General features: G+C 40.5%; 1 protein-coding gene across 8 annotated transcripts in view; it reads left to right on the plus strand.

Annotated features, from left to right (window-relative positions):
• The window catches only part of dock11 (dedicator of cytokinesis 11), an 83227-nt gene that overhangs the window by 40088 nt on the left and 30788 nt on the right, over nucleotides 1–12351 (plus strand). For all 8 annotated transcript variants that reach the window (XR_014871554.1, XM_085146052.1, XM_085146064.1 and 5 more), the window contains 9 exons: nucleotides 433–614; nucleotides 1093–1206; nucleotides 3115–3181; nucleotides 5079–5167; nucleotides 6578–6698; nucleotides 7573–7639; nucleotides 7766–7813; nucleotides 8167–8312; nucleotides 10674–10789. Coding sequence is in view for 7 of the 8 variants with exons in the window: in XM_085146052.1 (XP_085002178.1) it covers nucleotides 433–614; nucleotides 1093–1206; nucleotides 3115–3181; nucleotides 5079–5167; nucleotides 6578–6698; nucleotides 7573–7639; nucleotides 7766–7813; nucleotides 8167–8312; nucleotides 10674–10789 (950 nt within the window). In the remaining variant the exon portion in view is untranslated. The remainder of the gene's footprint in view (nucleotides 1–432; nucleotides 615–1092; nucleotides 1207–3114; nucleotides 3182–5078; nucleotides 5168–6577; nucleotides 6699–7572; nucleotides 7640–7765; nucleotides 7814–8166; nucleotides 8313–10673; nucleotides 10790–12351) is intronic.

Below are 12351 nucleotides of genomic sequence, written 5' to 3' on the forward strand. Positions count from 1 at the left end.
GCTGCCTTTACTGGGTTTTGCTGGGCAGGATGATGCTGGGCTGATTCTATCATGCTAACCTTTGTTTCACTAAAATTTTGTTCCCATTTTTCCTGTTAATAACTGACAATAGTTAAATGTGTCGTGCAGACTTTTTGTGGTTTGAGAAGTGAAGCATACCAAATGAAGTTCAGAGCACTGCCCTAAGGGGCCTAAAGTGTGCTAGCAGAGTGTGTTACACAGCTGCTGAGGTCGAGCATTTAGGCTTTCCCTTTAACATCTGCAGCTTACATTGTTACATTATAGACTGATTGCTCACAAGGAAAAAAATGTTGTAAGAAGTCGATTAAATTAGATTAGAAACACATTTTTACCAGACCAGAATTTACTGTTAGGAAATCTCACTTCAGCTCATCCTGATGCTCTCTCATATCCTGTTTGGCCCAATCACAGAGCAGAGTCTGGAGTTCAGTTTGACGGAGGAATACTGCCGTAACCACTTCCTGGTGGGGCTGCTGCTGAGAGAGGTGGCTGACGCCTTGCAGCAAGCGCCCGAAGTGAGGCAACAGGCCGTGGGCATCCTCAAGAACCTTCTTATTAAACACGCCATGGATGATCGCTACACCGCTTTCAAGGTTAGGAGCATGTAAACAGAAAGGAACAAGCAGAGGCAGGATGAGCAGGAATGTGGACGGAGAAAAGGGCAGAACAATGATTTATTGTTCTCAACGATTCTGTTTCGTAACAATGCAAAATAACAATGAGTGCCAATGTATTTGATTTGGCATTTACCCCTGCATTAAAAACAAAGCCTATCTTAGAAACAAAAGTCTGAAGAGTCTGAATAAGAAATAAAGGAGACATTGTTTAATGTGTAATAATACATCGATCATCAACAGAGGCCAAATGTCCTACTGAGTGAGCTCAGCATTTTTACCCATAAAAGTAAATGAAGTATGTGCATACCTTTCTATTTTAGTTTAGATAAGATTGTCTCTTATGCAAACCACCTACGTTAGAGTGCAGCCACAGAAAGACAAGGGCTAGGTGTAGCCAACATTAACCTACAATAATCATCTCCTTTTACTTGTTTTCAAATGTTTATGGTTTCAGAACCAGCAGGCCAGGATCTGTTTGCTGTACCTCCCACTTTATGAGCTGCTCTACCAGAACTTGAAGCAGCTTTCCGCTCAGCCTCTCACCTCCAGTCCTGGGCTGGGCCTAAACGTAAGTCACCTCACAACGCTCCTTTTCTAGGGGATTTCTGTGATGTAACTAAAAGTCAGTTTCACATATGAATTGGCAATTGTGCTGTAAGATCTTCAGTCAGGCATGTAATTCAATGGCGTCATGAAGCATACTGTACAGTGTGTACCAGTCTATTTTTATGACCGTGTTTATCAAAATAAAAATCTGATAAATCCTAAACGCTGTTTCATCTATAATTAGCCCAAAAAAGTTTCTCAGTTCAGTTCAAAAAGTCTCATTTACAGTCTTCCAGTTCCAAATAATTAGTTGCAAAATCCTCAATATGACAGCTACTTGTCGTATGAAGTATTAAACAAAGCCAGATACATGATGTAAAATCAAGGTAAGGAATCTTGAATTTTTCTCTAGCACGTGTCTAAACTAGCCTGTCTGACAGGACTGAAAATGACAAATGAATTAAAAAGGTTAGTTTACCTGTGCTATACAATAGGGCCCAGCCTACTGTGCTGTCGCTGTTGACCTGTTTTCAGTTCAGCAACATTGTGAGGCCTCTTGGTGGATGTGGAGTGCAAATTCAAAATGTTAATGCGAATTATCTTGCAAAGGTAAAGTCTAACACCTGGCTTGAAACCGTCTGCCAAGGACCAGCATGGCCTGGAAAGCTTGGTTTTGGAGTGAAATTAGCCTCAAAAGGTTTACAAATGTGCGTGTGGTCTAATCCACAAACACAACCTAATATTTACAAATGTTTACAATGATTTGTGTGCACATTTTTGAGTGCTAACAAATGTATACTCCAAACCGCACACATATACAGAGCAATTTAAACACAACGCTATTTTGAAAAAAATTGACACCAGGGTAACAAGTCACAGCTGAAACTGATCAATGGCAATGAGACAGGGGATGCAAAACTACACGTCAACAAAAATATCAAAACACCAAACAGTGAGTGAGAGTTAACAGCGGGGAAACACGGGAGGGGGAATATAAACTGAAAGTCCAGGGATCAAAGAAACAGACGTATTCATCTTTCTGATGTCCTGAAACTCAAAGTGGTTGTTACAAAGATAGCTGAAGAAAAATCCCCGACTTGATCCCAGGACGAAATCTCTCTGCCAAATCAGACATGCAGAGCTACCCGCTTTGGTGACCTCCTGTGGATAAGAGGGTAGTCAAAACTAGCTTTTAGCTTTATTATTTGTTTTCCTTGTCAGATGACTTTAATGTCATGTAGTTTGAAGGAGCACGTTTCAAGAAGACTGCAAACCCCAGTGTCGCTGACGCCACTCCAGTACTGGGATTACTAGCATTACTAGCCGGAGCTTTTCCTTCCCAGGGAAGTGATCATAAGACAAAATCTTGCAGCATGAACTCTGACCCACAGTGGGCACACATTCATGGGATCCTACACACTATAAAAGTTTTAATGTCAGTCTCTCTATTTTAGATTCAATTCAGTTGTTGCCAAATAGTGTACCGTGGTGCCAAGTGCAGTGGAATTTTGTGAAAACTGGTCTGGTCTGGTATACAGATGCACAAACAGTTATGTTAAAACCAAGTGCATTTACAGAAACATACAACAATTATTTTGGTAATTACTGTTAATTTAGGGCAGCTGTAGAATAATAAGTTGGTGGTCCAATAAATGTATTAAGCACCGTACGTGCTGGGAATCCCTCCTGTGTAATGCAGGAATTCTCAGACTGAGTGAGTAAACAGTAAAAGATTGCTCCGAGGAAGCTAAAGTGCCACAATACATTCTGAACAAAAGTGCCAGAACTGTTACATTTTGTTTTCACAATTGCAGGAAATAGAATGTCGAACATCTGCTCTTGTCCACTTGGTCTGATTATAATATTCAGAATGTGCCAGCTCACCTCTTTGCAACACAGTTTTCAATCGTTCCATCTTGTGGTTGGCCAGGGCTCCAGAGATGACCTAATATCCACAGACATGAGGAGGATCAGCACAGCAATCGAGAAAGAGCACGGTGAGTAGAGAACAATAGAAACCGCACGGTACATATGGCGTCTTCCTGTTTACGTTATTCATTATGATACAAACATATGGCTTCAACACCCACTGATCCATTAGCAGCACTCTGTCTGAAAGCAGCAGCTGTTGGCCAGACAGACATCAAACTTCTTAGCCAATCCTACAACATTTCTAGTATTTTATTCACTACCAACATGATGTTGAAATCAGATGAATAAGATCCGTGTCAAACAGAAGTTGGAAAAATCCTCAAAAACCCAGTGAACATGGGTGTTTTAGTGAGTTATAGCAGCTGCTCATTAGGTCAAATACATGTTGACCTGAGAAGATTGGGAGGCTAAGACTGTTTTTATTCTTCGAGACTAAAAGGGTTAAATGTTTAAAACAGGAACCACGTAGTCTTGCATTTCGGTAGCGTAAACAGGCCAAAATGGGCAGATTGAAAGTAAACAAATATGAAAATCAAAGCAGCAGAAGCAACAATGTAATCATCTGTCTCAAGTAGAAAGCCTTTGTTTACTCCAGAAAAGGAGTTCATTAGCTTCTTATTCCCTGGTGACACAACAAGGGTTGTGTTCTCAGACATCACGTTGCTGGACTACTGCGTACAATGATGTTCACAGGCTCAATGGAATGAATAATGGTGTGTTGTTCCTGTATAGCATATTGGCCCAAACATTTCCTGAGAGTCCTGATGTAAAAATGGTTTCATATGTTTTTACTTAGAATTATGAATTTGTTTAATTTTATTGGAAAATATAAAGAATTTTTCACTAGGAGCTACTGTTAGGAAGCTTTGTGAATACGAGACATGGAGTGTAGCAAAATCTGCAGTCTTTGGACATTTATAAGTATGTGTTGGTTAATTCAGTTCTGTTCATATTAAAATTAACCCTTTAAGACCTACCATAGAACCAAGTCCGCCAGAGCTTATATTATATTTTTACATGCTGTAGAGCCATTTTTGGGAGCATTTCAAGTTGCTATACATCAATACAACCATTACAGCCTAAATTTTAATAATATGTATGCATTAAGTGCATAGTAATTACATACATTGCAAAAAAGTGCAATAAACTACAAAAAAAATTGAAAATTGTTTTTGTTTTTTTAACATATATTTCTAGTTAGAGAAATTTAAGAGGCTTATCCCTCAAAACTGTAAATACAAAAAAGTTGCATGAAATAGTTTCCCACCACAGGAAATTTATTTTGAGTGTCTGCATAGTTTTATCTTTGAAATACACCAATTTTCATATACTGCAGGAAAAACAAAAATAAATATTATAATGCAAATTTGCAAAAAAGCAGCATATGCATCAAAATAAACAATTTCCAGCAGTGCAATATGAGTCCTAAGCATCCCAGAAACGACACAGAAAGTCATAAAGTCAAAGATAACTTTTAAAAACACCAGTATAGGCTCATGAGGCCCAGATAGTAAAAAACTACATTTCCGCGAAAATCACTCCCGGTTTCGGGCAGGTCATGGCGGACATGCGATAGTTTGCGCTGACGTCTATTCCAACGTAGGAAGTGTTACAAACAGCTGATCAGATCGGCAAAGCGTGTTTCTGGAATATTATGTTTTTGTTGCTGCAAGCGCTTTTTATGCAGTTTTTGCAAAGCTATATGTGGAAGGAAACTGTGACCGAGGACAAGCTGATGGCATAAGATGTAAGTACAACTCCTTCGGTTTCATATGCAAAAAAAATTATTGCGCTAGCTCACGTGGTTGCAGAGCTACTGGGATTTAAAAGTAGTTGCGCAAAAAGGAGCGTGCCGCTCTGACCGGTTTTAAAGGGTTAAAGAGCGCTAAATCACAACAACAGTAGCGTTAAGGTGCTTTAAATTGTACAAAGAAAACCCCAACAAACCTATTTTGGTTGCAGGTCAGCCAACTCAGAATGGCCACGTTGTGAGGAGGGAAGACTCCAGAGGCTCTCTATTTATGGACCCAGGAACACCGGACAGCATTGAGGTGAGGTAACATTTCATTTTAGCCCAACAGGTTAAACATATTTAGGGCAGATTGTCAGTCAGTTCATTTTTAGATAAATAAACTTTATCGTTTCTCTAAGTTCCAGAAAACCGACAAGCCGGACACTGGTTTGTTTTTCTTTGTTTTTTCCCTTACCTGGAATGTCATTCAGAAATGTCAGTTATGCTGAACTGTTGACATCAAGACAAGTCAGACAATGTCTGATTATCACGGTTTTGCGTTGCAGCCCTGAACTTTTTTATATCCACTTTTAAATACTTCTAAGAATGCAGTCTGAACCCTTTGGAGTCACCTCACGGAAGCACTTCTGAAACACTGTGCGGGAAACCTAAACATACCGTATGCAAAGCAGCCTGAAACATGTGATATGCAAATTTCAGTTTAACTGTTTTGTTCACTGGAAGGTTTGTTGTCAGTTCCCAAATCAGGAAATTCTAATTAGTTCTGAAGTGCTCAAACTTTTGCGCTGCTTTGTTCCACTTCAACATTTTACTCACCGGACGTGGGCTTCGTGTAGGCCACGTACACACACTGCCTCGGCGTTACATCTGAAGCCTTCACGGGTCACTTTCTGGCAATGATGTTAAAAAGCAGCTGCATGTTACTTTTGGACAATGCCTGTGTCTCTCAGCAGGAAACCTCTGTGAACTCGGAGCCAACATAAACTCTTCTCCTGCTCTTCAACCATGACTCATTTGGGAAACGTGTGACGTGGCTTGTACTGGAAAACACCACCTTCATGTGAACCAGCGATCATTCATGTTTCGTGATGAGATGCCAGATGAGCAGATGCTCGTGCTTACAATTCAGTCGCAACGTGAGAAAGTGCTAGTCATGTGGATTTGACCTGTAAATGACAGTTAGATGAAACCCCTGACAGACTGAAGAAAAACACATAATGACGTTTAAACAGAAAAAGCACTCTGAAGCTATATATAGGTGAAAAATGAATAGGTTCTTCCTTTTCTCCGTCTCCAGGACATTCTGCTCAGTGGTTTTTGTGCAATTTTGCTCTAAATTTTGCTTTTCTGCTGGTTTATCTGTAAATCTGTATATTTTTACAGCCACAATTCACCTCATCAGCATAATTGCTGCTTTGTGTAATCAAAAGCAATAACATGTTTGTTTTGTGTGTTTGCTGATAAGAGATATTAATTGCGAAAGCAACCTCTCACATACTGTTTGCGCTCAGGATTTTTTTGGTAACAAAGGTTACATCAGTGAGCCTGTCCTCAAGTCTGGGTTTAAATAAATGATTCTCCTTCTGTAAAATACGACCGTTTAGATCCTCTGACACTCAAAGATTTTCCTCTAGTGCTGGTCCTAACCAAACAGGAAGTAGGAGTGCTTTAAAATTAGTTAACGAGCGTTTTCTGTGTGTTGTTCCAGCTGCAGAGACGCGCCTCAACCATGAGCAGCAGCACCATGCCTCCTATCGGCAGACTGGGCCAATATGAAATCAAAGGCCTACTGTTCTCTTTCCTGCACATCGCCAAGACCTTGTCAGAAGGTCAGTGAGGCTCTAAAGCCACATTGCACATGCAGATCTTCACTCACTCAGAACGTGACTCAACTACCTGTTCTGCTATTTCTGACAGTGATTGCTCTGGTGGTCTAAAATCATGTAACTAAGGCTACGTTCACACTGCAGGCGAAAGCGCATCAAATCCGATTTTTTTGACCCTATGCGACCCATATCCGATCATGGTGTGACAGTGTGAACGGCACAAATCCCATATTTTCAAATCCGATCTGGGTCACTTTCGTATGTGGTACTGAATCCGATACATATCCGATGTTTCAGAAAGCGACCGCTGTGTGAACGTTCAGGTCGCATTAAATCCGTCTTTTACGTCACTGACACAAGACAGAAGCCAATTATCAGCGCCAGAGAAGCGCCCGAGAAGACATCGCGAATGCTTCCTGGCCATCCGGTGAAACTGCTGAGAAGACAACGTTGAAGAAACGTGAACATTTTATTTGTACTGTATAATCTGCAGATTCTGACAGAAATCTGCAACTATCCTTTGAAGCACCGCTTAAACAGCAATAAGGATAATTATTAGGTTATCTACATTATTATGTAAATAACAAAATAACTTAAAGCAAAAATTGGGAAACGTAAAGTCCGAAGTCTTTATATTAACGGCCATCATTCAAACAATACTGTTTGCTCTGGGTCTAAACAGAGCGCGTTGTGTGTGACGTCTTCTTTTGCGCATGCGGGCCGCTTTGAGCGTTCACACTAGAGCGCGTTTGCTGTTGCATTTTATTTGTAGTGTGAACGAGCAGACAAAAAAATCGGATTTGATCAAAAAATCGGAATTGAGCATTAAGAGCTGCAGTGTGAACGTAGCCCAAGTGTGTCCACTTTTTGTCCGCAGACACTCTGATGGCCTACTGGAACAAAATCAGCCCTCAAGACATCATGAACTTCCTCAGTTTGCTCGAGTGAGTAGCTAATGAAACAACACCCATATGTAAATATTAAACAAAACTATTAACTGCTCTATCAGTCTTGTGTCAACATTCTAAGTGGATGCAAAAGGCGCCTCGTGCTTCGTGTTTTCTCTGCAGGGTCTGTCTGGCTCAGTTCCGTTACATTGGAAAGAGGAACATCGGCAGGTAAGGCTGGAAAACAAAGCTGCGCCTTTGTATCATGTGTCATATTTACCTTATCTGTCAGCGCCTGAAATTTGAAACCCAACTAAATTTAGTTGAGTTTTAAGGAAGCAAGGTGCCAGGTCATGTGGGTATGTTCCAATGAAATACACCTTTACTCCTCTTTTTTTAAATGTATTAAAATGTTCTGTTTGGTATTAATCAGCTTGTGTCGATTTTTTATTAATTATCAGGTATTAACATATTTGTTATATATCGTAATACATCCAGCTCAGTGAGAGTTACAGGAACAGGTTCTTATGTTATTCCTCTTCCTCCTTCCTCCTTCCTTCTTGCTCTTGTTATTATCGATATAGGAGCCAGGAGGCGTGTGTGTCGAAGCTGTTCTCGTCAGGTGGAAAGTCTCAGACAATGCCACCCATGCGCTGCAACCGTGCCAGCCTCATGCAGAGCAAGATACATCAGTTCAACACCATGGAAGCCTCCTTCACCCTCAACATAGGTAAGCACTACTAGTTCACATGCAAAACGTCAGGTTGCAAAACACTTCACATCTAAGTTTCCTTGAAATTTACAGGAATTGAAGTTGTAGTGGAACTGTCAATTCTGCCAGCACCGCACTAATCGTCAAGAAATCATGTGGGCAAAGTGATATAGATTACATTTGTGTACTCTGAAGGAGTTCTCAAAGTTCCAGCCGAGGGAGTCTGCATACAGTTGAGGTTTGCACAGGAATATTTCATATGAAAGAAAATAATTCCACAACCAATGATTTGTTTGTTAAAGATTAGGCTTGCAGAAAGATTCACAGCAGCACAGGAGAATCTGAGGCGGTTACATTCCTAATGTGACACGCCTAGTCTGTGACAGTCCTTATTATCCTTTTGTTCACCTTTTCTGTTGAAATGAACGTGTTTCTTTTGAAAGTGTTTAATTTAAGAAATGTATGAATGTGAAACGATTAGTTTTGTTATTGTTTTATTTGGTATTATTTGAGTACACAAAAATCTATAAGTAGTAGAATCAGATGCAAGCAACTGGAGGCAACTGGAGCTACAATAGAGCGTGCACACTAACACTCCCATCACATCATAAACCAAGTGCACGTTCCAATTTTGGCATTAAAAAGATAAAAATTGTTCTGTCTCAACCTCTGTCATGTGAGTGCTGCTGCATCACTGCCTGTTGCTTCAATCCTTCCACCACACCAGCTCCACGTGTAGGTTCTGGTAGGATGTTTGCTGGTCACGCTCCAATTTGTGTGTCATATTTGCTGGTGCAATGAGTAGTTGAAAAAGTGTGTTAACAACCTAACTGTTCAGCTCTTCTCTGTGCATGTGGACGAGGAAAAAGAAAGCTTCTTAGTACGACAATAATTTCCCTGTAATCAAAAGGAATTTCAATGTATTTTATTTACAAGGTAATTAAGATTTTCCTCCAAATACTTAACACTACCAGTCAGGTTTTTACTGGAAACAAATAGTTAAACTGTAAGTAAATTTTAATAGTCTGTAAGTAATACTTCTTTATTATTTGGTAATTTGTGGAAAAAAACAACAGCATTTTCCCATCTTACCCTGTAAGCACACTGTGCTTTTTGGGGTGCAGGCTGTATTATGAAGGGGTTATTGTATAAGGTCACATAGGCCTTAAAGGCGTGAATAAAGGTTTCTTCAGCCAGGAAATGCAAGGGCGCAATATCCCATACTTATGTGTTGTACCGAGTGAATCGACTGAAAGGAAACAGTTCATCAGCTTTCTAAACAGACATTATCTTGAGCCACTGACCGCAGTATGTCGAGCTCTAAGGCCTCTCTGGTCTTCACGTAATGGATTTGCAGCAATGCTAGATTAATGCAACAGTGTGTAGAATCACCACGGAAAACGCTGTTGCAGAAAATAAATGGGCACGTTCACCCGCATACACACAGGGATTTGCTTTGCTGCATCTTAATCTTAAACATAAACAAATGCTATGACAAAGCCCTGCTTGTGAACTTAGCATTAAAATCCTCTATAAAAAATTCTCTGTGGCTTTAATGCAGTGTTTGCTGTTTACAGGATTCTCAAAGGATTTGCATGTAATAACCTGTGTATAAAATGATTGCACATGTACCCTATAGACCAGCGGTCCCCAACCCCCGGGCCTCGGACCGGTCCTGGTCCGTGAGTCGTTTGGTCCCGGGCCGCGAGAGTTGAGGCTCAGGTGTGAAATGTATCGTTTTCAGGGTTTTTATCGGTTTTCAGCGTTATTTTGTTATCGTTTTTATCGTTTACTCGGTTTTCCTGGGTCTTTTTACGTGTGTTATGAATAAATCTTCTTTTTTCGGTACCAGTACTAGTTTTATTTTGTTGTATTTATCCGCGACACCTTAAAGGCCAGTCCATGTAAATATTGTCGGGCATAAACCGGTCCGTGGCGCAAAAAAGGTTGGGGACCGCTGCTATAGACTGATGTGTCACATGTGTTTTCCTTGTTATTTTGCACTTTACCGAGAAACAAGTTGTTCTTATCTCTGGCTGTATGCTAATAATGAAAAACGTGACTTGAGCTGGATGTTATGTTCTTTAATAACATTTGGTACCTACTAGGAGTATCTTAAACAAGATGTAATTACATGTTGATTTGTGCAATTAAATCAGTCAATGAAGCATTTGCCTAATGAGCTGTATGTAAATTACCATTTCAAAGCAAGCAGGAAATCAGCAAACACAACAATACTTAAGAATAACTTTGCAGTCATCAGTATTTTCTGGATAAAAGGGTTAGAATTAGAATTTGTTTTACACCGCAATGTGAACCATTAGCATGCACATCACCTCAGGATTTCTTTATGTCTCCATGTGTGTTTCTGTGTTTCAGGGGCAGGCCCGTCAGAAGCAGAAATCCACCATCAGGCCCTGCTTGAAGGCAACACCTCCACCGAGGTCTGCCTCAGCGTCCTGGACATCCTGAGTATGTTCACTCAGTGTTTCAAGGTAAGCACTGCACACACAGTCAAACCACACAGATGGTAGATAAGCTTTTAAAGTGATTCAAATGTCACTGAGTCCTTAAATAAGTGATGTGCTTGTTATGAAATTTTGAGTCAGCCTCCGTGATGTTTAAGAGGTTTTCAGCTCTTAATAACACTCTGTATAAGCTCAGAGAAATCTTAATATGTATGCTCATCTTTTCTTTACATATTTCTGCAAGTCACCTGAGTAAGTGCTGAGTCTGATATTGTCTAAATGAACGATTTAAAAAATAAACACAGTTTTCTGTGATCTTTGTTTAACCTTTTGTGGCTCTGCCTGCTCCACTCTGTGTGTAGCAGAGAGACACACACACTTTTGCCTTTTATGTCTTAGTCAGCAGTGTTGGGAAGGTTACTTTTAAAATGTATTCCATTACAGAATACAGAATACATGCCCCTAAATTGTATTCTGTAACGTATTCCGTTACGTTACTCAATGAGAGTAACGTATTCTGAATACTTTGGATTACTTAATATATTATCATGCTGTTTACAACTACATGAATGTGCTATTGCTGTGATTTATTACTGTTACTGAAGGTCCGCGGCTCCGAACCGTAGTAAAGGGACCTCTGACTAATACGGCGGGGTCCGTGTTGGGCTCGTAGCCGAAAACTAGCTTTACTTTGTTGTCTGGGTCAAGTTTTCTTGCGAGAGACAGAGAGAGGATTTGAAAGGCTGCTCCAACGGAACTTATTGTTTTTGGAGGAAAACACGAACACAGTGTACAGTCGAGTCTTAATAGCTTACTTACAACTGGGCTCGTCAGGCACTCTTCTTGGCTGCAGTGGTTATTATTATATTTACATGCTTCCAGCTCCCGTTTTTGCTTGATGACAACTGACGTACTGACTGACGTACTTTTCCACTCGGCTTTTTCTCCCACCTCGCACTCACAGACACATAACGTGTATGGCAGTCCATTCTCCCTGCAGCACGGACTACACTGCCCATCAGGCTACATTCTTTAGAGCTATACCTGTAGCATTCTGCCTGTTAGCTTAGCACAACAACAACAACAAAAAGGCCTCTCTCACCCAGGAAACACACAGTCGCAGAGAGAGAGAGAGAGAGAGAGAAAGAGCGTCGCCCTGTAACCATGGCAACCGTAACGCTGCCGCCTGGAACTACAGAACGTAGCTGTCAAACAAAACCCAAACAGGCCTGACCCGCCACAATATGAAACAGGAAAGTACCGCCGTGTAATCCATTTATTTCAACAAAGTAACTGTATTCTAAATACCACCTTTTTAAACGGTAACTGTAACGGAATACAGTTACTCATATTTTGTATTTTAAATACGTAACGGCGGTACATGTATTCCGTTACTCCCCAACACTGTTAGTCAGGACATCTAATTGACATAATGTTTTCACTAGCTGCTTACCCTAACGATCAAAAATGAATGCATAACCCTAACCCCTAGCATAAAGCGAATCATAACCTAATAGTAACCACATTTTGAGTCTCAAAAATGCGTTCAAACTTGTGGGGCCTTGAATTTGGGCCCATTTTTTGTTGTC

This window comes from Neolamprologus multifasciatus, chromosome 3 (genome assembly GCF_963576455.1).
Source record: "Neolamprologus multifasciatus chromosome 3, fNeoMul1.2, whole genome shotgun sequence".
Classification (NCBI taxonomy): Eukaryota; Metazoa; Chordata; class Actinopteri; order Cichliformes; family Cichlidae; genus Neolamprologus; species Neolamprologus multifasciatus.